This window comes from Prionailurus viverrinus, chromosome A1 (genome assembly GCF_022837055.1).
Source record: "Prionailurus viverrinus isolate Anna chromosome A1, UM_Priviv_1.0, whole genome shotgun sequence".
Taxonomy (NCBI): Eukaryota; Metazoa; Chordata; class Mammalia; order Carnivora; family Felidae; genus Prionailurus; species Prionailurus viverrinus.
In genome coordinates this window covers 17,731,906-17,758,127 of record NC_062561.1, presented here as the reverse complement: position 1 = coordinate 17,758,127, position 26,222 = coordinate 17,731,906, and the positions used below count along the sequence as shown (strand labels likewise).

The 26,222-nt window shown below is 42.2% G+C and overlaps 1 protein-coding gene across 1 annotated transcript in view; it reads left to right on the top strand.

Moving 5' to 3' along the window:
• The window catches only part of LHFPL6 (LHFPL tetraspan subfamily member 6), a 251,545-nt gene extending 225,563 nt beyond the window's left edge, over positions 1-25,982 (top strand). The window contains exon 4 of the mRNA XM_047876195.1: positions 24,824-25,982. Within this exon, the coding sequence (XP_047732151.1) occupies positions 24,824-24,942 (119 nt within the window). The 3' untranslated portion in view covers positions 24,943-25,982. The remainder of the gene's footprint in view (positions 1-24,823) is intronic.
• The last annotated feature ends 240 nt before the right edge of the window (positions 25,983-26,222 follow it).

Below are 26,222 nucleotides of genomic sequence, written 5' to 3'. Positions count from 1 at the left end.
TTCTAAGCCAGAGGCAGGGAAACAGCTCTGTGAAGAGCCGGCTAGTGACTGTTTGCAGCTTTCGGAGCCATATGGTCTGTGTTGCAACTATTCAGCTCTGCGTTTGTAGCATGAGAGACACTCCATGCGCGAGTGGGTGTGACCGTGTTCCCGTAAATTTGTTTTTACAAAAACAGGTGGTGGGGCCACAGTCTGAGGACCCCTGATCTCAACCAAAGCATGCCCCCGCCACTCCAGAAATAGGTTCATTTCAGATAGACTCATTTATTGATCCCTTCAGCCTCCCAGACAGCTGGTCGGGACGCAGGGCACCGATCGCGCTGAGCAGCCCTGTCCACTTGACCTAGTCTGCTCTATACTTATTACCCTCTTCATGTTGTGCGTGTTGCGAATTAGGTGGCCAACTCTCTAACTTCATCTTGGTCATCTTACCTCTTAATACAAGCTTGGGATGGGGCGGCGTAAGCTCATTTAGACAGTGATATTGCAGATGTTTCCAGAGGCTTTGGGAGAAGAAGGGATCATATGCCTAAGGGAAAGGCACCAGAAGCCATGCTCCCCCCTCCCTCCAGCAGCCGCCTCTGACTAGGTAGAATGGCAGGTGGGGACAGCCTCCAGGGGGAAGGGGTGGGCAGAGAAACCAGCTGGGGTTCAGCCACCCCTGAAGCATGACTTCCCTAGGAGCTTTCAACCTTGCCGATAAGTACATAATACATGGTGATTCATTTCCTTACTGGGTAATTTTAAAGGCATCCTTTCTCTCTCTTTTAAAAATGTTAACTTATTTTGAGAGAGAGAGAGAGAGAGAGAACACAAGCAGGGAAGGGGCAGAGAGGGGGAAGATAAAGAATCTCAAGTAGACTCTGAGATGTCAGTGCAGAGCCCAACACTGGGCTCGATCTCACGAACCTTGAGATCGTGACCTGAGCCGAAATCAAGAGTCTGGCGCTTCACCAGCTGAGCCACCCAGGCGCCCCAAGGCAGCCTTTCTCGTACTGGCAGCTGAACGCAGCCTAACTGGTATTTTAGTTTGTTGCTATGTCACAATTCAAGGGGACTTGACCTCTCCTGGAGGCTTCCTAAGGAAGGAGTATTTTTAGCTGAGCCTTCAAGGGTGTGAAGTGTTTAGGTAGATAAAGAGTGAGTGTGGGTGTGTTTTAGGCTACAGGGCGGCCAAGGAGAAGAGGGGAAGAGCCCAAGCAGGAACAGTGGAGGAAGGAGGAATGCTGGTGGGGTGAAGGTAGGAAGGGCTTCCCAGGGGTTTAAACTGAGTCCAAACATAAGACGTAGTTAAGCAAGGAACAGATTTCACAAAAACTCACATTTGTGGTTTTAAGGTAATGTGGTAGGAGTCTAATGGAATCTACTTTTTAAAATGCCTTTTTCCCGAGTGCCTGGTGGCTTAATTGGTTAAGTGTCCAACTGTTGATTTCGGCTCAGATCATGATCCCATGGTTCGTGGCCCCGAGTCAATCAGCACAGAGACTGCTTGGGATTTTCTCTCTCCCTCTCTCTCTCTGTCTCTCTCTGTCTCTGTCTATCTCTCTCTCAAAAATAAACAAATAAAAATTAAAGAAAATAAAGTGTCTTTTTTCCTTGGCAAGGAGACTTGGGGAGGATTTTTGTGTGTGCCTTGAAAACAACTTTATAAGGCTATTGATTCTTTCTCAAGAATTAAGTGCAAAGCTTTGGAGCAATTTCACAAAAATACCCACTTTTGCAAATCAAAGATTGTTACTGTTTACCTTTGGATCATTCTTCTTTATGGAGAAGCAAGGAGCGTGTTTGAATACACGTATTTTTGAAACAAGGAAACCAGAGCACAAGCAGGCTGCATAATGAATTTCTAAATTATGCAGCTAAAATTGTACAGCTTGCCTTGACAGTAGCTTTCACCCTTTAGAAGCGTTAGAATCAGAGGCCGACTAGTTTCTCTCATTTGTTTTATTTATTCTTTATTAAAATTTTTTTTAAGTGTTTATTTTTGAGAGAAAGAGAGAGAGACAGAGCGCAACCGGGGGAGGGGCAGAGAGGCAGGGAGACAAAGAATCTGAAGCAGGCTCCAAGCTGTCAGCACAGAGCCTGACGCGGGACTCGAACTCACAACCCGTGAGATCACGACCTGAGCTGAGGTCGGACGCTCAACCGACTGAGCCGCCCAGGTGACCCTCTCATTTGTGTTTTAAACAAGTATCTCGGGTGATTCAGGTGCAGGGGGTCAGCAGCCATACTTTGAAACAAAATCACCCGATTTATAAAGAAAATTATATTTTTAAAAATTTTTTATTTGAGTATAGCTGACACACAATGTTACATTCGTTTCGCATGTACAGCACCGTGATCCAACATCTCTGTTCGTCACGCTATGCTCACCACAAGTGCAGTCATCATCTGCCACTACACAATACTGTTAGTCCTTGACTATATTCCCCGCGCTGTGCCTTTAATTCCCGTGTCTTGTTCATTCCACCACTGGAAGCCTGTATCTCCCCCGCCCGTTTACTTGTTTTGCCCACCTCCCTACCCCGTTTCCCTCTGGGACATCCTTCAGTTTGTCCTCTGTAGAGAGAGAAAATTAGTTTTTTGTACTTTGCTAGAATTTAGTTTAATATCCATTTTGTTTTATATACACTAGGGGGCTTTAGCTTTAGGTTACAGAGAGCTGATTCCAGCTGGCTTACACAAAGAAAATATTTACCATCTCTTATTACAGCAAGGCCAGAGCTAAGGTGAGCTGCAGACTTGACTGATCCAGGGGCTCAAAGATGTTGTCCAGGGCCCAAGATGTTGTCCAGGGCCCAGGTTTTTCCCAAACCGGAGACCTGCCGCGTGTGGGATCTTCTCCTCCATCTTGAGGCTGGCTCTCTTCTTCTCATCGACGATGACATTTGGCACTTGTAGCCTGTTCGTGTCATAGAAGAGAGGGGGAGTCTCTCCCCAGTCCCAGCAATGGAATAAAAGTCCCTCTTCTCAGTCTGATTGGGCCAACTTGAAAGAATAAGAGAAGTCAGGGGTTACCGTGTACCAAATGGCTTCTTGTGGCCGAGCGTGGATGGGTTCAGAGTTTTACAGAACCAGATTTTACTGAGACGTAGTGGCATCTGTAAGCGGAAGATGAGGCTACGAACGGAAAAGGCATCTCAGTCTGTCTTTTTGTTGTGGTTGGACTTGGTGCCCTGCTCTCCTTCCATCACGAAGTCCATGGAAGTCCATGGATTAAGTCCATGTCCTTAATCTTAAAGGTCAGTAGCGGCTCATGCTGTGTAAGTGTCAACAATGGTGAATTTAGGTATTACTTTTTAAGAGAAGAAAACAGTATAAGTGATAAGAATAATATGTAAGGTAACAGTATCTTCACATAATAAAAATACAGTAGACGTTTGCTGTTATTATTCATGTTATTTGCACAGGACCATTTTTAATGAATATTGGTTGATTAATCTTTTTTTCTTTCTTTTACATTTTATAACAGTAAGTTGGGATTTACACGTTAAGCATAAGGTCTCTCTAATCAGGTTGTCCAATTGATTTAATTCATGCCTCGGAGATGTTTTTATCCACCAGACTTTTCTAATTATATCCTTATGATCAAAAGTAGTGTTTCAATTAATTTGTCTTGCTAATTTGCCAAGTAAATTTGAGTAATCATTGCTTTCATTTTGCTATTTAATTTCATTAAGAAGCCATCATGTTTCCTGTTCTTGAAATTATGCTCTTGGATTCTCAAGAACTACTGAGAACTCAGAGCCTGTCAGTGTGAAAAAGATGAGAGTGTGTTTCTTCCCAATTTTCAGACCAGGGGAGAAATCTCTTCTCATCGAATCTGAACAATAACCACGTCACATCTCTTTGGGCACATCTCTTTCACTCCTGACTTCTGTTTTTCTCCCTTCAAACCTAATCACACTTGAGAAAAAATAATTTGCAAGTTATAGTCAGTGGGACAAAATGAGAACAAAAAGAGAAAATTTGTCCAAGTTGCTAGAAGTCATTTAGAAGCTCCAGGAGGAGCCTGTATTCCCTCAAATAGCATGCTAGCACAGGAGGATGGCAGAAACACCAAGCAGCCGCTAGGAGCTAAACCAAGACCCAAACTGGGTAGGCCCAGGGTTACTCACAGGAACCCTCTAGAATGTGACTCTAGATGATGCTGGTCAAGTGCCACGGGCAGAGGAAGGTCTGTGTAGCCAGTGATGAAGTGATGGGGCAGCGCCCAAGCAACTCTGAAGGAAATGCAGCCAAGTTGGCCGGTCACTCAGCCTTCTTATGGTTCTCTTTTCATGACAAGAAGGGTTTTCTGCATTCATTCTAGAATGAGAGGAGAAGAACCAATTCACTTCAGGGCCATGAACCCCAGTGGGACCATGACAGTAATGGCAGCCCATGCACATACCCGTTTTAAGTTATCGCTTAGTAAATGCCTCTAGTACTGCTTTAGCAAAAAGTACCCCATTCTCTATAATCATGGATCCAATTCTGTCTGCTTCCCTAAGTGCATCTTTGTAGGTTCCAGATGAACCAATGGGACAGGAATTTTTCAACTTCAGCGTCTAGTTCAGGGTTTGGCCTAGAGCGGTATTCTGCAGATTTATTTATTCAACAAATATTTATTAAGCACGTTCTTGGCATCAAAAAATTGTGCCACAGACTTAGGATGAAATTATGAATTAAGATAAACATGATCCTTATGCATGACGCATATCTGCCACCTACGAAATGGTTAAACGAAGGGAGAAAAAGAGGGAAGAATGATGGAGGGGAAGAGAGAAAAAAGAGACATGGAGGGAAAGGAAAGAGGATGAGAGGGAAGGAAGGAACCCTACTGCTAATTTTTGACCTCTAAAAGGGAAGTTGCCATCATGTGTCTGTATATACTTGGCCATTGATAACCCGGGGAGAATTATGGCATTACTCTCTAAAGGAATATGGCTGAACCATCTCCCAGAGAAAAATCAAGTTAAGGGTCATCGTTTAAAGAATGAAATGCCCCAATAGGTGAAAAAGGAAGAGCTCTAAATTCTTTCCTTCCTAGAGTCCTTTTTGGTTTGGTTATTTCGGAGAAGGATTATTCCCAATCTTGTATTCAGCCTTTTTAAAACTTATTTCAGTGGTTTACAGTGATTTGCACCAGTGGAATTCGGTGATTGTAGAAAAAGGTAATTCTCTTTAAAAGCCTGTGAGACACAGTATTTCATAAGATATGGCCACCACACTATTGAGAAGAATAGGCTAATCTCTCTTTTAAAGATTTTTCTTAAGTTTTTTCAGTGTTATCCCCATTATAAAAACAAAAAATATGGGGTGTCTATGTGGCTCAGTTGGTTACATGTCCAACTCTTGATTTCAGCTCAGATCATGATCTCACCATTCCTGTGATCGAGCCCTGCATCAGGCTCAGTGGTGACAATGCAGAGTCTGCTTGGGATTCTCACTCTCCCTCTCTCTCTGCACCGCCCCTGCTCGTGTGTGTGCGTTCTCTCTCTCTCTCTCTCTCTCTCTCTCTCTCTCTCAAAATAAATAAGTAAACATAAGAAAATAGATACACCTCAGTTTCCTGCCATTTTAGATATAGTATACTTAAGGAACTTCAGGAAATTCAACTGGCTTTTCTAATTATTCTTTTGTGTGAGGTGCTCTTAACTATTTTCTTAGTATGTTCCACTAACTATTAATCTAGGGGTAGAAAAGCACTGATTTTAAATTTAACTGTTTCTGATGTTTTAGGTCCTCTCTCAGGAATGAACTTTGTTCAACTGATTCTATCATTGATGTCCCTAAGAAAGAAAGGGCAATTAAGATAAATCGGCTATGTGAACATCATCTTAAATAAATCTGTAGATTTTATTGAAATTTCCTGGTAGTTAAGGATTTGGGAAATAATCTGCTAATTAGGGAGACGAATCTATCCCCTCCTACCATCCCAAGCTACCGCTTTGGATGATGTAATTCGTGCAGCCCCTTGAGAAGTCCTCTCCTTGCTCCCTGCCCTCAAGGAGATTATAGTTGAGAGATTTATCACAGATTTATCTTAGAACACTCTCTTATTAAATAGTAACACTGAGGAAAGACCTGCCAGTGAACCTTCCAGTTGCTGGGAGATTTGTCTACACAAACATTAGAGAAAAGTTTTTTCAGATCTTGATAGTAAGATTCTTAATCTCAGGAGAAATATTTCTGCCCCAGAGTTGAGAACTCAGATGTTTTGTGACCTTACTGTGTATTTTTGCCTTTGTTTCCTAACAGAAGAGAGAAAGTAGCCACTTTTCCCCCTTAGCAAGCAGGTCTCCTTTAAGAAAGGGCCGTTTGTAAACATTATTGATTAATAACATAGCAAGTGTGTTTTAGAATAAAACCAAAAATATAAGAAAATAATCAGGAGGCTGATATGACTTCTTTTTTTTTTTTTTTTTGGTTTCTTTATTTATTTTGAGAGGGAGAGAGACAGCACAAGCAGGGGAGGAGCAGAGAGAGAATTCCAAGCAGGCCCCATACTGTCAGCACAGAGCCCAACGTGGGGCTCTATCTCACCAACTGTGAGATCATGACCCGAACCACAATCAAGCTATGGACACGTGACTGAGCCACCCAGGTGCCCCAAGGCTGATCTGATTTTTAACCTGGTAGAATGTTGACAAAACGAATTAATAGAGAAGATTTGTAGAGAAAAAATTCATTTATGAGATCTTTTCAGAAAATTTCATATGAATGGATTTTTCCAGATAAATGAATTTTCCGTTTAAAGGAATAGTTAATGGAAAAAAAGCGAGGACTGGCTTCCATCCCAGCTTCACTCCCTTAGAGCTGTTTGATTCTGGGCAAGTTATTTGGCCTCTCAGAATTTCAGTTCTTTGGTCTCTCAAACTGAATGACAACCCCCACTTCAGAGGCCTGTGAAAAGGATTAAATGTGGCAAAAGTGGAAGGTGCTTTGAACGTGGAAAACCTACGGTAAATATTAGTCCCGCCTTTCTGCCTTAAAGGCCAACACATTTCCTATTTTAATCATGTTGAAATGGTTTGAGGATGTAGATGTATTATAGCCAGAATCCATCCTTTTAGCCGGAATATATGAAACATATAAAAAACATAAGCAAGCCTGTAAAAAATAACCTCATTCGCAGTTATGTTCTCATGTGACTCATAAGGAAAGGTTCGTAGGAGTCATGGACATTTGTTTAAGAGTGATTTGCCTTTTCTCTAAATAGCCAAGACTGAAAAATTTTTTGAGTTCTTTCGGAGGTTTTGTTGTTGCTTTGCAACAGTTTTATGTCACACTGTTGGCAGTTATTCATTGCAGTTATTACTTACGCCTTTCTGTCCTTATTCCCTCATTTCTAATTTGTGTCCTTTCTCATCTAATCGTCATGCATCCTCTTAAAATCATGGTTTAAAGGAACACAGTTCAGCTCTGTTTCCGTGCACTATGTGTCTTTGAAATACTGATTTTTGTATGCTCTGGACAGTGTTTTCTAGGTTTTTTTTCTTGCCTCCTGATTTGGGGTCATATTTTGGGTAGCTGAGAACGTCAGCTATGTGATGTCTGGATTGTAAGCTACTTTGGCTTGGCAACTGGCTGTTTTGATGACAATGGCAAGTGAGTCCAGTGTTACAGGAGCCCTAGTTCTAAGGAGTGATGTCTCCAGATAATTCAGGGGTCCAAAGTCCATGAATAAGCTTCAGAGATTTGTGACCCCCCTGAAATTGTGTGTAAATTTCATATGCCTGTGTGTATATGCTGTTTTCTGGAGAGTTTATTCTAACTTTTATATAGTATTCAAATGGGTTCCTGACATCTGGAGACTTAGAACCTTTGGTCGACCACATTTGGAAGTCTGATATTAGGAAGCTGAGAAACTTGACCTCTAGACTTTATCTGCCAACGATTCTCAAAAGCCCTCCCCCGACCCCTGCCCAGGAGCTTGGAGAGCTACTGAACCCTTTTGACTTGATTTCATTATCTATGAGTGTTTGTCACGGGGATGTTGTAGGGGAAAACATCATACTTACGCTAAGCATTACTGCAAATAGATATTCCCATATACCAATACTACTTTGGGTTTTTTTGTTCGGTTGGGTTTTCTTTGTTTGTTTTTTGTATTTTGTTTGTGTTTGCTTTTTTAAAAAGTCGGCTTTATTGGGATATAATTTCCATACGGCAAAATTTACGCATGTTAAGAGTACAATTCGAAGGATTTTGACAAGTTTGTAAAATCACGTAACCACCACCAAAATAAAAATATCGAACATTTCCTCTACCCCCAGAGGATTCCCTCATACTCCTGCTAATTCTACTTTGAAATTGTGTCTGTGAAAATGAGTGCTCAGCCATCCTGGTGAATTGAGTATGTTTCCACTCGGACTTCTGGCCAGTTCCTTTCATGCTGTTATCAGAAGGCAATTATTTAGCATGTCCCCAGAGCTCTTGGTTCTGAACTGTCTTGTCAAAGATGTTTGTATAATGAACAGATAGGTCTTGAATCCTGCCGGAGCAGACGGCAGGTTTGTTTATTGTCTAGTATAATAAAGATAATGTCTCCCTCTGGTGTGAAGTTTGGGCGGATTTGTTTACAGCCTATTATAAAAAGTTGGGGTTCTCTAAACATGGGCTTCCTCAACTGTGACCCAAACTCACTGACTTTGCCGCATCAGCCCCTGTGAGGTTGTGGGAGGCAAGGGGGTGGATGCAAATGTGAAGCTCATGCTGCTTGCTGTCTGTGAATAATACATCTCCACATCTCTGATGTGGGAGTCTCTTGTCTCCTCCAGCTTCTGTGAAATGGTGGCAGTTTAATGTGTCAGCTCGCAAGCACAGTAAAATCTCAGATTCCTCACCTCCTTGACACCACTGTTATAATGCCTGTAATTCATATGAAAATACTTCAGGATAAGGAGAGATGTGTCTGTCAGTTAGGGACAGTCACAACCCAGGTGCATCTTCCAGAACAGATACTCAAGGCTGCTGGCACGAGTGTTCTGTTATCTGTATCCCAACCAACACCGGCAGCTTTACTATTCGCACAGCCCTGTCAGAAGTGGATTTTTATTGGTGGAATTAATATCTTATTAATTAGCATGATGAATGTTAGACATGGATTATTCTCAGTGAGACTGTGGATTAGCTCCAAGAGTTAAAGGCACTCCTTATCCTTGCTTGAAGGGATGGAAACATCCACCCTGCCTTTAGCCATTATTCTAAGTCCCTGTGATACTCAAACTCTCAAACAACGGATTTTCCGTGGGCCCTGACCAATCCACACTAAAATCTTGGCCACAGCACTGGCGCAGGCTCCCCAGGGGTCCTGCTGTGCCAGGCACTAGCTCTTTGGTTTCTGGGACATGAGGCTAGGATTCTCTAGGATTCCCAGACAGGGAAGGGACAATGGGACACTTGGGGAACTTGGAGAAGTGGCTGTTCACCCACCAGTACAGAGAGGTACATATTTTAGTATTTCTGGCAACTGGTACAGGTTCACTGAAACATGCCCGCTATGCATATAATGCCCTCAGGAATGGCAGCCAAGGCTGGATCATCCCTAAAAAGCTCAATTTCCAGTCTTTGTTCAGAGAACTTTTGGTTGTTTGTGGCCAAAGGGACCAGAGTCCTGCCCTGGAACGTTGCTCCAGTGGCTCCTTCATGCAAAGTGGTGTTTGCAAACACTTAAAGGATAGAGAGCTAAGATTTAACTAGCTCCCAGGACAGGTCGATGACCTGGTTTGTGCCTTGATTGCTGTTTGTTTAATAAGCGTCTGTCTGTGTAGCAAGCAGGTCTGAGGCTTGCTTTCATCATAACTCGGAAATGAGGTTGTAGGAGAGTGGCTCCCCGATACCGTCCCTCACACTTTTGCAGCAGTGACTGTAATTTACCGGAGGGTCTCAAGGTTGTGCTTGACCAAATTAGATTAGGCTCGTCCGCAGCAGCCACCTTACACACAAGGAGGGCTCGTCCAGGAAAACCTCTTAAACAGAGGACCGGACACCGAGAATATATTCAGAGGCTGCTTGGTGGCTGATGGAAGCATGACAGACAAAGGGAAGAGGGCTGATAAAATGCCATCAGGACGGAGTGCAGTACGTCTTCACGTAGGTTTCCTGGAAAATTGGCTGCAGCCGCGGGCTACACAGAGGACAGGCAATTAGAGACAGCCTAGGTACCTTCACACTCTCTTTGGGGGCCATTTATGAGTCAGAGGAGCAGAATCTGAGGTCATTCCAGCCTTTATAAACAGCAATGACAGACAGCTAGAGGATAATCTGCCACCATACGCTGAAGAAAGCCCCGCTGGTCGTCTCAGCCTTCCCCACTCGGAGACCGGATTCTGGGTCGGTTCACAGCGTGAACACAAAGGCCACCAGCATACGTTGTGTATATAGAGCCAATGTGTGTGCCTTATCACCTTCCCAGTGGCGTTATCTCTAGCGAAACTTTCAGGATGAATTCGGTGCTAAGGGGCAGGGATTCATAACAACAAGCTGGCCAGACAGGACAAAGAGAAAACCATCTTTTCCGTGTAAATGGCGCAAATGTGTACATTAGTGAAGTGATTCCCTGGGCCACAGAACAGAGGACCATCGGATTGGTGTGATCATAAGGATTCAGATGCACTCACTCTACTTTTCTGACACTTGAACTGGGATTTGCTTATGCTTCTGGAAGCACCAGGGTAGTTTTCTTTTGCCATTGCTTTGTGTTATGGGAATGCTGTGTAGGCAAAACAGCTTAGCAACCTGTTCCATGGTTATGTGGCTCTTAGTGGAATTCAGGAGGGGATGGTGCAGGACCTTGAGGCAGCCCAGACTTTAAGAGAAAGTCCCCTGAGTGGATCTGATTGGAAGGACGAGCAATGCGCAGGTTTGGTGTGGCAGGGTCAGGAACACCACTGAGAGAGGAAGTGAAGTGTGAGAGGAAGTGAAGCATGGCACCTGGGCGGCCACACCCACCAAAATACTGGAACGTGTGTTTCTTAGCTCTTTCAGGATCAGTTTCTCTGATTGCACCATCTCTACCTGCTTCTCTACCCCCACATAACACTGCTCTCGTTTTGTTATTGTGACAAAATGTATGTAACATAAAACTGTATCATTTTAACCATTTCTAAGTGTGCAATTCAACGGCATTAAGTAAATTCACAGTGTGGTGCAACCATCATCACTAACCATTTTCTAACGTTTTCATCATCCTAAACAGCATCTGTAGCCAGTAGACAATAACTCTCCATCATCTTCTTCTGCCAGACCCTAGTAACCACTATTCTACTTTCTGTCTCTATGAATTTCCCTATTCAAAGCACCTCATACACGTGGACTCCTACAATATTTGTTTGTCCTTTTGTGTCTGGCCTTTTTAAACGTGTTTTTAATGTTTATGTATTTGTTTTGAGAAAGAGAGAGAGCACAAGCAGGGGAGGGGCAGAGAGAGGGAAAGAGTGAGAATCCCAAGCAGATTCCGTGCTGTCGGTGCACAGACCGACATGGGGCACAAACCCACAAACCGTGAGAACATGACCTGAGCTGAGATCAAGAGTTGCATGCTTAACCAACTGAGCCACCCAGATGCCCCAGCGTCTGGCTTTTTTCACTTAGCATAATGTCTTTAAAGTTCATCCTTGTTGTCTAACATGTGCCAGAAGTTCATTCCTTCTTACGGCTGAATAATATTCCATTATATGGACCCACCACCTTTTGTCTCTTCATCTAAGCCTGCTCATTTTTTACCTAGTTGTTTACACACTGGTGATTTATTTATATTGATACGAAATACACCTGTTTCACTGGTTTGTTGGTAAAAGAGGTTGTTGGTTTATCCCCCCCCCCCCGCCCCCCCGACCACACACAATTTTATAATTATTTCCTTTGGCGTTGGGAAGTTAACTTTAAAAGCACAGGAAGGTAGTGATGTGGTGTACATCCTCATTGACCAAATAGGACTGGTTTTTGGTTAAGAATAACCCAGCATCAGCACCCTGCTTTAGATTACAACCAGGAAATTCAAAGTTATAAACAAAAAGAAAGAATCTCCCCACTGAAGAAAACATATTCAAGAGACCTGGGAAGGTGACTTTGGTCATTGGTGAAATACAGGAGATGACCTATATCAAGGGTGAGCATGTCATGTGACAAGTATGTCCTGTTTGTTTTTTCAGTAAGTTTTATTGAAACACAGCCATGCTCATGTGTTTACTTAGTGTCTACAGCTGTTTTTTTTATTAAGTTTATTTACTTTGAGAGACAGAGAGAGAAAGAGAGAGCAGGGGAGGGGAAGACAGAGAGAATCCCAAGCAGGCTCCCAAGCTGTCAGTGCAGAGCCCAGTGTGGGGCTCCAACTCACGAACCGTGAGATCATGACCTGAGCCAAAATCAAGAGTCAGACCCTTAACTGACTGAGCCCCCCAGGTGCCCCCTCTATGGCTGCTTTTGACCTAAAGTATTTACTCTCTGGCTCTTTTCAGAAAAAGGTTGCCAAGCCTTGCTGTAGATGATCCTTCTCCAGTGTCCCTTGTCTCTAAAATCTGTGATGCTGTGATGAGCTAGGTGGAAGGAGGGAGAAGTGAAGGAAGGATAAAGTCACAAGGACACAGAAATGGTCCTTGACAAGGCTCGAAGTGTGAAGAAGCCTCTGTCCTGTTCAGGCTGAATTCCTTACCGTAGTCCTGACCCTGCACCCTCCTGCCCTGCTGGAGTTGCCGGAGACGGCTTAGATGGCACGGAAAACTCCGGAAAACTCCTGGAGGTTTCTCTTAGCGAGCATATGCTTTGCTTGTGTGAAATCTATATTATCAGCCGGAAAAGCCCCTTTCCTCCCGTGGGAAGTGTTGTTTCCCACGTGGACTGTGCATAACCAGTAGCCTGGAGGCGCTTTGTGGAGGAAGGGGGACCTGTGTCCCTCTGCTGCCTGTGCCCCTCCTGGAGCAGGTGGAGCCAGCACCCCTGTCCTTCCTCGCCGGGACACCTGCATCCGCACACATACACCGCTCACTTACCGCTTGGCGCTACTTTATGACGAATGCCAGAATGTCCTCTTTATTTCGGCGGGTTTAGTAGGCTGTTTACTTCGTTGGCTGTGGTCCGCTCTGGTCCGCTTTGGTCGGCAGGAACGGGAGGGGGCTTTGTGCGACAGAGGATGCAACTTGAGGGCAGGGACTCCCCAGATACCCCACTGAGTGCTGTGCCCCGCAGAGCAAGGAGTGCGAATGCAGGGGGAAGAGGGTGAATGCATGTGTTCGTGGGGCAAATTGCACAATCAAAATCGCCATCAGTTCTCATTTTGCATGCCGTAGGACCCACGTTTTTATTGGGTTCTTGCTCTTTGTATTTACAAGCATGAAAGTCTCCTAGTCATTTTACATATGTATGTGTGTGTGTGTGTGTGTGTGTGTGTGTAATTTATATTTTTATATATACGCGGGTATAGGTATACATTCATGTATATAGACACAGTTACATTTTTATATTCGTTTAATTTTGATTTTGAAATGAGCTCAGATTTATAGAAAAGTCACAAGGGGCGCCTGGGTGGCTCAGTCGGTTGAGGTCATGATCTCGCGGGGCGTGAGTTCAACCACTGCATAGGGCTCTGTGCTGACAGCTCAGAGCCGGGAGCCTGCTTCTGTTTCTGTGTCTCCCTCTCTCCTCTGCCCTTCCCCTGCTCTTTCTCTCTCTCTGTCAAAAATAAATAAGGGGAAGGGCAGAGAGAGAGGGAGACACAGAATCTGAAGCAGGCTCCGGGCTCTGAGCTGTCAGCACAGAGCCCGACGCGGGGCTCGAACTCACAGACTGTGAGATCGTGACCTAAGCTGAAGTCGAACACTTGACCGACTGAGCCATGCAGGCGTGCCCTTATCTCTACATTTTTACGCAGTGACAAGTTTGGGCATTCTCTTCTCTTTCCAGACACAGGAGGACAGGAGGTATCATTTTAACCACTTGTTCCATTAAACGTTTGAATTAAAGCTTTTGTAGGTTTTAGGCCAAAGGCTTAAAACTTGTTTCTTTTTTTTTACTAGTGACACCTTTGTTCAGTAACTTCACAAAAGAACAAATAGATTCCTTTTGTTCTTGTTTTTTCTAAATGCATATGCAGACAAGGTGGTGTGAATATGAAGAGACATGAAGGAGTTTATTCAGGAACATAAGGCCTATCAAACTTGCGTGCGTGATATTTAAGAGGACAAAAGCTTTTGTCTCTCCACTGATCCTTCCACCTTCCAGCCCTCATTATTTATAAAGCAAAAAAGATGAAGTCAAAAATATCTACTTCTTTGCTACACAAGCTTTTCATTTGTATCTTAACATGGTGAAAAGTTTTTTTTTTTATTTTTTTTTTGTTTATTCAGTTTTTGAGAGGCAGAAGCAGGGTCCCTGTGACAGCTGTTAATATAATGAGTAATTTCATGTTTCTGTTCTCAACACAGATACAGTGTCTGATACTCATTCATGCCACGGACATAGATCAGTCATCTGCTGTGGTCCAGGCGTTTTACTGAGCACCAAGATACCAAAGTAGAGCAGACAGACACAGTGATACATAGTAGGCTCTGAAATGTTGATGGGCCCGATTATGAAAAAAGCAGAGGTTAAACTGCAATTTCCTCAAAAGGCGAAAAGAACTGTGGAATTCCGTGGTTACTCGTAGTGAGGCGGGATTCGTTGTACTTTCTCTTCTGTCTCTATTACTAACAAGGGCTGCACCACGAACTGACTTGAGCCTCCCCCCAAAACTCGGCCACACCTCTCCTACCCCGTCTCCTCTTCCAGGCCGCCCTGGAGTGCCGCCACAGCATCTTTTTCCATTGACTTGGCAGGTGGCTGTGGTTTGCTGCTTTCTGTCCCATTAACCTCTATTTTATCGGTCAAGAAGAGTATTCCCCATTGTTGAAAGCAGCAATTTGCCAACCAAGCAAGCTTACAGTCCTGTTCGATGGAGCATCACAGAGAGCAGACGGGAAAGTTTAAACAGATTTGCTTCTCTAATTTCCTGAAAGGATCACAGACAAAACTTGCCCTCTAGTAAAACGCTCTTTGTGTGCATTATAATAACAAGCCTTTATTGGCATGACAGGGGAAGAGAGAGGCCATGGAAGAATGGTCCCGAATTTCCTGGTTTCATTTAGTCCTGTTACTACTCATGGACTACCATATTGTCGAAAACATATAAACTTTCCTGATAGCCTAATGTACTCAAAAAGACTTTTCCCTCTTACTATTGTAAAACATGGTGCTAATTTGTTATTATGGAGCATGCGGGTTTAAACAATGGAATCAGGCTCACAGAGGAAAAAAATCTACTTTTTCTTTTCCTTTGGAGAAGTTCAAGGTACAGTGTGTCTACTGTGCTGTTGGAAAATCACAGAACTCTCCCGAACTCTGGATGTTTTGTATTTATATTTATGTTCCATGAAAAAATTCCCTCTTCTGTCTGGTTGATTTCATCCAACTGAACTTCTCAGAAACATACGTGTAATATATACGAGGGATGGCTTCAAAATAATGCAAGTGATGTGAGTGATCCCTGAAATTGGTCTTAACTAGAACATAAACCTCCTTGGACCAAAGACCCTTTCTATCTTGTTCGCTGCTGGGTCTTCAGCTTGTATAACGTTGCACATATGATAGGTGCTCAAGATTTACTGGTTAATGTTGAACACCATACGGTTCCATCTACCAGTACAGATGAAATTTCTGGAGAAGTTTTTAGGCTTCAAGCTCTCAAACTCTGGAAGTAGTTACCCCCATCCCCATCTCTTGCTTACACCCAACATGGCACTCATTTCGTTCTTGAACTATCCTTTAACAAGACCTCAGTCTGCCTACATTTCTCCATTTCCCATCCCCCTAGTGCAAGTACACTCTTGCCTGGCCTCCCGCATTTCCACCTGGCTTGCTCCCGCTCTTCCTCTTCCAGGTCTCAGCATAAATTTCATTTCTGACTTAAGGTTCTCCTACACTGACCACACTCTATTGAGCTCCCTTGTGATATGCTCTCTTAGCATCCTGAACTTCTTTTCATCAAAGCACGTATCACAATTATCATTACATAATTATCTCCGTAATTATTGTTTAGTACTTCCTTGACTAGACAATAGCTCCTTGATAGCAGGGACTGTATCCACCTTGTTTCCAATAAGATCTCCAGCACCCAGTGACCCTCAGTCAGAGTAGGAGACTATTATTATAATAGTCCTATACTATTATTGATAAGTATTTGTTGAATTGATGAAGGGATTGAGGGAGACAGGGAAAGAGGAAGAATGGGAAGAAAGGAATCAAGGAGTAAGGAATCAGGGATTCGATGGCTTAGCGTTTCTTTAGATTTGCTTAAATCCTATTGACACATCTTGATTTTACCAGATTGATTCCCACCATTTCCTGCTTCTCAAAAGATGTGTGTGTGTGTGTGTGTGTGTGTGTGTGTGTGCGCGCTTTTGTATATACTTTTGAGGGTAGTTTGATGGGCTGGCTGTATTTCTGAATAATCCAAACTACCAGAATAAATCCATATTGATTTAATGGTTCTGTATTTTATGAATTACTTGGTAATTGAAAATTACTTGGTAAATGAAAGTCTTCATATCTGAAATAGAAGAATATTTTCTTTCAAATCACACTGAACATTAGTTGCTTATTTTGGATCTGAGCCAGTTGCTGAATTTAAATCACAAAATATATAGATTACACACATATATCTATATATATGAGTAATTAGTGGCAATATCTGATGGCATTCTCAAACATTTTTTTCCTATGGTACACTTTTTAAATAACTTTATTTAGTTTCCTTCCTATTTTATTTTTTTTTAATGTTTACTTATTTATTTTGAGAGAGAGAGAGTTGGGGAGGGACAGAGAGAGAGCGAGAGAGAGCGAGAGAGAGAGATTCCCAAGTAGGCTCCAAGCTGCCAGCACAGAGCTCTACACAGGGCTCAGTCCCACAAACTGTGAGATCATGACCTGAGCTGAAATCAAAAGTCAGATGCTCAAATGACTGAGCCACCCAGGTGGCCCTCTTTGTATTTTCATCTGTTAGCTGGTTTGATGAGCTGACTACATGTTTTATGACACAAACAAGAAGAGATCCAGAACCATAACAATTACTGGAAATGATGCATATGCACGTGCAAGACATGGAGTTGGATTTGCCCCCCGGAAGACAGTAGTGTGGGGTGATGGGTGATGCCAAAGACTTTATCCTGGCTGTGGGTCTTTCAGGTGATGGCAAGGCTCCGGTGTGTTGTTAGGTGGGTAGGGTGGTTAAGCCTCTGACAGCGGAAACCTCACAGACCTTTACCATGAAACCAAAAAAGCAAGAAAGATTTTGTTCACTTGCTCTTGTCTCAAATCAGGTTTCCCAGAGCAGATGCTGAGATGAGGATTCTTATTCGAAGAAACCAGTAAGAGAATGGGAAGTAACAGAGTGAAGGAGTAAACACCAGGCAAGAGTGCGATTTCAGGTGAGGTCCCAGCCTCAGCCTCAACTCACTGGGACTCTAGAACATTCATTCCACTGTAGAATTTGTCCCACCTGGAGGCAAGAAAACTGGCTTCCATACTCCTGCACCAGTCAGACATTGGCCACTTGCCACACCAGGGGGCACTTAAGCTCTCTGAGAGTTGGGGCGCTGTGGCATCAGGCTCATGGGTCCTCTGCAGAGGGTCGCAAGGGTAAACTGTTAGGAGTAGTGCACAATCAGAAGCTAAGGATGAGACCCCAGGACCAGCGAAGGGGTATAAAGGCATTGGGCGGAATATCTACACCATCTGCTACCAGCCTTGCCAGTGAAGAGCCCCTAAAGTTCAAACCCCTGCTATTCTATTAACTTCCCTGGAGAAAAAAAAATATACTCTCTGTCTCCTGGGTCCTCAGTAGTCAATCCTTTAGGCTTCTTTTTCATCTTTATTTAATACACATGACTACTGTCACATGGACTATTTTCAAAGAATTGCCCTCACCGGTTACTTTCTCTGGAATGATTGTCCAATAATTAGTAAAGAATCATGTACTCTGCTCTTCATGTTAGGTCATGGAACTGTGTGTAGGTCAATACCTATTTATTAATGAACAATGGATTATGTTCCATGTTATGAGCCCGAGACTGAATGGATTGCCCACAAATTTTGCTGACTTCTTGAAAGGTTCTAAAGCACTTGCCATCTCTTAGCTACCCATTAATTCTCCCTCCTAGATTTATTTAATCCAGCTGAAGAATAATTCAAAATGGAAATTATTCCCAAGATTTACAAATGGAGATTATTCCCCAGCCACATTCATGGATGGTTATCAGAAAATTTGGCCCATGAAGGGGACTCTGCTACCCTTGAAAAATACTTATCCTACATATCATTATTAACGGAGCTCATTGTGCCAGTGAGACCTACCCCGAGGTGGAGATGTGATCTTTCAGGATCTATTATCCTGTTAAGTTTAACACACTCTGTATGAGGCTATAAATGCTATAAAGTTGGTTTGGGAACGTGTCTCCAAAAGTTCCGTGCCAAAGCAGGACTAGAGTTATTCTTGTAATAAAATCCCAGATTTACTCTGTTTTTCGGGGACTAAGCTGTTTGCCTACTTTTCTTCCTTTCTTTGTTTTTCTTTTACCTTGCCTTTCATTCAACATTTACTTAGTGAGTGACTATTACGAGCCAGGCACTGTTTTGGGGATAGAGTAGAGAAGAAAATATACAGAAGTCTCCCATAACTAAAACTCTTATTCTAGTGAAAGAGACTGAAGTTAAACTCTCTCTCTCTCTCTCTCTCTCTCTCTCTCTCTCTCACACACACACACACACACACACACACACACACACACACATACACCCGCACATGCACACACACACACGGTGTTTACAAACCATAGTAAGTGCTACAGAGGAAATAAAGTGAGGTAAAGGAACAGAGACTTTGATGAAGCAGGTGGGGGGTGGGACATATCTTTACAGAGATGCCATTTCAGAAGGAGCCAGCTCTCTCATCATCTGAAGTAGAACTTTCTGGGTAGAAGGAATAATGAACGTGAAGCACCAAGCCAGCAACAAGCCTGATGGGGTCCAGAGAAGGCAGCCAGTGTGTCCAGAAGGAAGACAGAGGGAAGTTGGTCGTGAGTTTTGAGAAGTAGGCAGATACCAGCTCATGCAAGGTCTCACAGGCCATTGGAAGGAGACTAGATGCTTGACAATCCTTTAGAAAATTTCAAGTAAGTCAGTGTCAACATGATTCATTTTTAAAAAGATAGTTGCCTGCTTTGCTGTTGGTGATACCATAAGCAGAAGCAGGGAGACAAGAAAACAATGGCGACAGGCAGGACTGTATGGGGACGCTGCAGGCATTTGAGTGGTAATACAGAGGATAAAGTTTGGAGAGAGGCAAAGGACTTGCCACTCATTAAGGGCGAGTCTTCGGGAAGGTTAGTGCATTTTTCTTGACTTTACTTTTCCCATCTGAATGTACCTATCACATCATGTTCTTATGAGGATTAAATGCATTAATATGTACTCCATGTAAAGCTCTTCTAATAACTGGGAGCAAGTAGTAATCATGCATGTAATACATGTTCACTATTTTTAACTTGTTACTTTTATTAGATATATAAAGGGAGAGAAATCAAGGATGACGCATAGGGTGAAGACTGAACATAGCCTATCGTCTGTGTACGTAGGTGGTATATGCTTGAGATGTGGAGGCCCTCAATTTAATCTCGCTACTATTGCCTTGTGGTGACCACAAGCCAATACTCACTTAGCTTTGATTGACCTCAGCTTCTTATGTTTTAAATTTTTTTCTTAATGTTTATTTATTTTTTGAGAGAGTGAGACAGAGTGTGAGCATTGGAGGGGCAGAGACAGAGGGAGACACAGAATCCTAAGCAGGCTCCAGGCTCTGAACTGTCAGCATGGAGCCCGACGCAGGGCTCGAACTCACGAACCGTGAGATCATGACTTGAGCTGAAGCCATACGCTTAACCGACTGAGCTACTCAGGCGCCCCACCTGACCTCAGCTTCTTATCCGTAAATGGGGTACATGCTAACTATCCCTCTAGTAAACTTCAATGAAGATATGAAGTCAGATTGCATGCTTCACTTAACAGTCTTTGAATTTTTCAATAGAAAAGTTATTAATGAACAAGATAAAAATGACTCACTTGTAAAAAAAGGATATGTTTTCAATCTATGGTTTATGTGTTCAATGACTGAAATTTAAGTATCTCAGTGTATGTGTTTGTATCTAATGTAATATATAAATGATAACAAAAGAAAAGGGAGAAGATAAGATCATAAAACTGGCTAAAAGAAAGATTAAAATTAGAGCAGAAAAAGACAATTGTTCAATGAAAGATATAGAAGCCTTCCATACTGTCCAGACAAAAAGAATAACTTGAATGCTGTAAAACAAAATATGGGGGAAGAGAGGATTAATGAATGCAGAAACCTGTTTTATTAATTCAAATAGGATATTTTGGGTGAATGGCTTCTTATTCTTAGAACATGAAAGCCAAGTTTGAGTCCTGGTTCTGAAGGGCATATTGGTTGCTTTAAAGTCTTGACATGTATGGATAAAGCTGCTAAAAACATCCATGTGCAGATTTGTGAGTGGACGTAAATTTTTGGTTCCTTTGGGTAAATAGTAAGTAGTGTGATTGCTGAATTGTACGGTGAGAGTATGTTTAGTTTTATTGTTTAATAAGAAGTCACCAAACTGTCTTCTTAAGTGTTCTAAAGTGGCTGTACCATTTTGTGTTCCCACACCAATGTGTGAGAGCTCTTGTTCCACATCCTCACTAGCCTTTGGTGGTGTCAGTGTTCCAGATTTTGGCTAGTCTTGTAAGTATGAGGTGATATCTTGCTGTTTGATGCTTTTTAAAATTTTTTTTTTCAACGTTTATTTATTTTGGGGACAGAGAGAGACAGAGCATGAACGGGGGAGGGGCAGAGAGAGAGGGAGACACAGAATCGGAAACAGGCTCCAGGCTCCGAGCCATCAGCCCGGAGCCCGACGCGGGGCTCGAACTCACGGACTGCGAGATCGTGACCTGGCTGAAGTCGGACGCTTAACCGACTGCGCCACCCAGGCGCCCCTGTTTGATGCTTTTTAAAGCTTATTTACTTATTTGAGGGGGAGAGAGGGGCAGAGGGAGAAAGGGAGAGAGTCCCAAGCAGGCTCTGTGATGTCAGCGCAGAGCCTGATGCAGGGCTTGGTCTCCGGAACAGTGAGATCATGACCTGAGAGCCAAAATCAAGAGTCAGATGCTTAACCAACTGAGCCACCCAGGTGCTCCAGGAGTTGTGTAGTTCTATGTGTTACATTTAGGTCTGTTATCTAGTTTTAGCTAATTTTTGTGAAGGCTGTAGGGTCCATGTCTTTTTTTTTTTTTTTTTTTTGCATGTGAATGTCCAGATATTCCAGCACCATTTATCAAAAAGACTCTCTTTGCTTCATTTTATTGCTTCTGCTTCTTTGTTAAATATCAGTTAATTATATCTATGTGAGTCTATTTCTGACCTGTCTACTCTGTTCCATTGCTCTATTTGTCTGTTCTTTCACCAATACCACACTGTTTTGATTACTGGGGATTTATGGTAAGTCTTAAAGTTGAGTAGTGCCAGTCCTCTAACTGTGTCAAACGTGTTTGAAATTTGTTCAATATTATGTTGGCTATTCTGAGTCTTTTGCCTTTCCATATAAACTTTAGAATAAGTTTGTCAATATCCCCAAAATAACTTTCTGAGATTTTTTAATAGGGTTGCATTGAATCTACAGACCAAATTGGCAGGACTGACATCTTGTTACTGTCAAGTCTTCCTGTTCATGGACATGGAATATTTCTCCATTTACTTAGTTCTTTGGTTTTGTTCATCAAATCAATTTTGTAGATTTCCTCATATAGATTGTGTGCATACTTTATTAGATTTATACCTAATTATTTTACTTTGGGCATGCTAATGTAAATGGTGTTATCTTTTAAATTCCAAATTTTACTTATTCATTGCTGGTATGTGGGAAGTGATTGACTTTTACATATAACCCTTGTATCCTGCAACGTTGATATAATTCCTTATTAGTTCCAGGAGTGGTTTTTTGTTTGTTTGTTTGTTTGGTTGGTTGGTTGGTTGGTTGGTTGATTTTTGTGGATTCTTTCACATTTGCTATAGAGACAATCGTGCCATCTACAAAGACAGTTTTTTTTTCCTCCTTCCCAATCTGTATACCGTTTATTTCCTTTTCCTGCCTTATTGCAATAGCTAGATCCTTTAGTGAAATGTTGAAAAGGAGTGGTGAGAAGGGACATCCTTGCCTTGTGGGAAAGGCACAACACAGTACGTTGGAGCCTGTACGTTCTTTTACCCTGAAGGTATTCATAAATTATTGGACTTTGTTACTGAAGTTTAATGATAATCATACCTAAGCAGTTTCATCAAGATCACTGAAATGGCAATCACTTGAAATTCTGAATTTCTTACAAGCCTAATGAAAATCAATCTAAAAATAGAAAGCTATATGTTTCTCACCATTAAGTATGATATTAGCAATAAATGTTTTAGATGTTCTTTGACAAGTTGAGAAAGTTTCCCTGTATTCCTAGTGTATTGAGAATTTTTTTTTAATCATGACTGGATGTTGTATTTTTGTTAAATTTTTTTTTTGCACCTACTGATATGTTCATGTGATTTTTTTCTTTTAGTTTTTTGATGTGATACATGATATTAATTGACTGTTGAATGCTGAACCAGCCTTTTATATTTGGGATAAATCACACTTGGTGGTTGTATGATTCTTTTCATACATTGCTGAATTAGATTTGCTAATATTTTGTTGAGAAATTTTGTATCTCTGTCCGTGCGAAATCATGATTTGTAGTTTCTTGTAATTTTCGCACAATTTTGGTGTTAGGGCAATAATGGTCTCATAGAATGTTAATGAATTCTGCTCTAACTTTTATTTATTTTCTTCTGCTTACTTTGAGTTTAATTTGCTCTTCTTTTTCTAGTTTCCTAAGGCAGAAACTTCTATTATTGATTTTAGATCATTCTTCTTCTCTAATATATGCTTTTGATACTCTACATTTCCCTCTAAGTACTGTTTTCATTGCATTCTATAAATTTTCATAAGTTGTGTTTTCATTTTCATTTATCTCAAACTATTTTTAAATTTCTTTTGAGATTTTTTTTCTCTGGCCCTGTGTTATTTGGAAGTGTGATGTTTAATCTCCACAGTGATCTGTCATTGATTTCTAGTTTAATTCCATTGTGGTCTAAGAGTAGACAATGTATGTGTATCTTTTTTTTCAGTTTATTTATTTATTTTGAGAGAGAGAGAGAGAGAGAGAGAGAGAGAGAAAGCACGAGTGGGGGAGGAGCAGAGAGAGGAGAGAGTGAGAATCCCAAGCAGGCTCCACACCAGCAATGCAGAGCCCAGTGCGAGGCTTGAACTCACAAACTGTGAGATCATGACTAGAGCCAAAGTCAGACACTTAACCAACTAAGCTACCCAGGTGCTCCAATTTCTATTCCTTTAAATGTTTAAAGGTATATAGTATGGCACAGAATCTTAGTGAATTTTCCATAGGACCTTGATAAGAATGTATATTTGGGGCACCTGAGTGGCTCAGTCGGTTGAGCGTCCGACTTCGGCTCAGGTCATGATCTCAAGGCTCGTGAGTTTGAGCCCCGTGTCGGACTCTGGGCTGATGGCTCAGATCCTGGAGCCTGCTTCAGATTCTGGGTCTCTCTCCCTCTCTGCCCCTCTCCCACTCATGCTGTCTCTCTCTTGTCTCTCAAAAATAAAAAGAAACATTAAAAAAAATTTTTTTAAAAAGGAATGTGTATTCTGCTGTTGTTGGTTAGAGTGGTCTGTAGATGTCAATTATATTCCATTGATTGATATCAACTATGTCCTTTCAGATTCTTTCTGCCTGCTGGATCTGTCAATTTCCAATACAGGGGTGTTGAAGTCTCCAACTACGATAATGGGCTTACCTATTTCTCCTTGAAACCTGTCCATTTTTGTGTCATGTAATTTGACGCTCTGTTGCTAGGCCCACGCCCATTACAGATTATTATGTCTTCTTGGAAAATTCGCTCCTTTATCATTATGTAATGCCTTCTCTCTACGTGATAACTTTTCTTGCTTTGAAGGCTGCTCTCTGAAATGCAGACAGCCACTCCCGCTTTCTTTTCCTAATTCTGCTTTTAGTATTGTGAGTGTGCTGTTAGTACTGTTAGTACCAATCCAACGCTGAGAGATCAGGGCCCGTTTGAAGTCTTTCCGTCGTGTTCTCATTTATATGGCATCTTGATTTCAAAATGAGTATCGACCCCAGAAGAATCCGGGAGTTTTTGTTCTTCAATTCAAAAGGTAGAGTGCAAGTCCGTCCTATATAAACAGCAGTATTCACGTCAGCATCACCCACCCTTCAAATGGATCCCTTCCTCAGAGCGGCCTCTCTGCAGACGGACTGTATTCACATTTTGACTTTTCTCATTGTACGTGGGGGTTTGGATGATTTCAGTTAGAACTGATACTTTCTCCCATCCCGATTGCTGTCATTCTTCCTTTCCTTCAGCCAGAAGCGTGGGTATTACTGGCGGAAGAGAACAGGCTTCTGGCTTCTTTGCTAGCAGGAGGCACGAGCCTGAGGCCTTTCTGAAACGCACACAACCGTTCTGGCTTTCTTGAGTCTTGAGAGACCTTTCAGCCCTTGTTATTCCATTGGAGCGAGCGTACCACGTTTTACTTCAGTGCACCAGGGACAAAGGGGCTGGGGGAAATAACACAGCCTCCTGTAAAACCGTCCTGATCTGTGCCTGCTTTCTGTCCCCCTCCTGTGTCCCTAGGTAAGTGTGAGATCGGCTGGGCGTACTATTGCACGGGAGCGGGTGCTGCTTCTGCCATGCTGCTGTGCACATGGCTGGCCTGCTTCTCGGGCAAGAAACAGAAGCAGTACCCCTACTGAGACGGAGCCACCAAGCGCAGAGAGAGGAGAAGACAGGCCGGAGGGGCCCGGAGAGACTGAAATGTCCAGCTACCTTCGAAAAGTGGAATAGTGGTTCTCATCCATACAGTGCTTATGAAACGAAACCCAGTGGAATGATAAACATTATGTGACGTCAAAGGGTGGTGCAAGCTTTGCAAAAGAAACGGAGAACCTGGAATCACACAGAAAAATGGACCAAAGGCTAAAAATAGTGCAGGGTGTTGAGTGTTTCTATTCCACAGAGTATCATTAACGTAGATCACATACACACACAGAACAAACCTATATATGCAAGCAAGAGTTTGGGTGGGTTTTTTTTTGTTTTGTTTTGGGTTTTGTTGTTTTTTTTTTTTTTTTGGTAAGATGAGGACTCAGAGAATCAAAAGGGCTAGTAGAAACAGTATTATGTTGGGAAGCAGGGTAACCCACAGACGTTCCCTGTAGGTCATGGCGCTTCTGAAAGCACACACAGACATACACATCCACACACACACCCACGCCCAAACCTACACATTGTTGCACAGACTGTATGGGAGGTTGAGTCGTGCATTACTCCTCTGTTTTCTTTTTAATACACCCTTAAAATGCAGTATTATCACTTTATAAAGCATACACGAAACCTAATAAATGGACCAATAAGCCACTCTATCAGTATTTTATATATCCTGCATAACCTCTTTGTGCCCTCAACCTGTTTTCAGTGTTTATACAGACCTTTAGAGTTAAGCCTTTGTATTTCAATATTATTCAAAAATATGCAAGATTTCTTTGAGTAGCTTCTGCGATGATATTCTTATGAACTAAAGGGGCAACTTCCTATCCACTGTAGGAGAGAATTCAGTTGAAGGTATGAGCATAATGAGAGACATTTTCCAGTCATTAGATCTTGTTTTCTTTTGTCCATTATTGTACTGTGCTGTACCATGTTTATTTCAATATTCATTTTGTATAAAAAAATTTTTAAGTGCTATTTTGTTGGTATTTGGAAAACTCTGTGAATAAATTCTCTTTGATCAATAGTTAAATGAGTCATGGAGTGTTCATGCAGTTACTGAGTTTGCTTCTGTAATTTTCTATATATAGCCTTTCAACTCCAACAGTCCCATACATTTTCCTTTTCCTTCTAAGGCCTCCCGTTCGTTCTCTCACTAATCACCCAACCGGGCATTGTTCTGGGCCCACAGCATATTAAAGGTGACTAAGGGTTCCTGCTTTCCACTTAAATTTTTGCAGCTAGAATCCTAACTACACTTTAAATC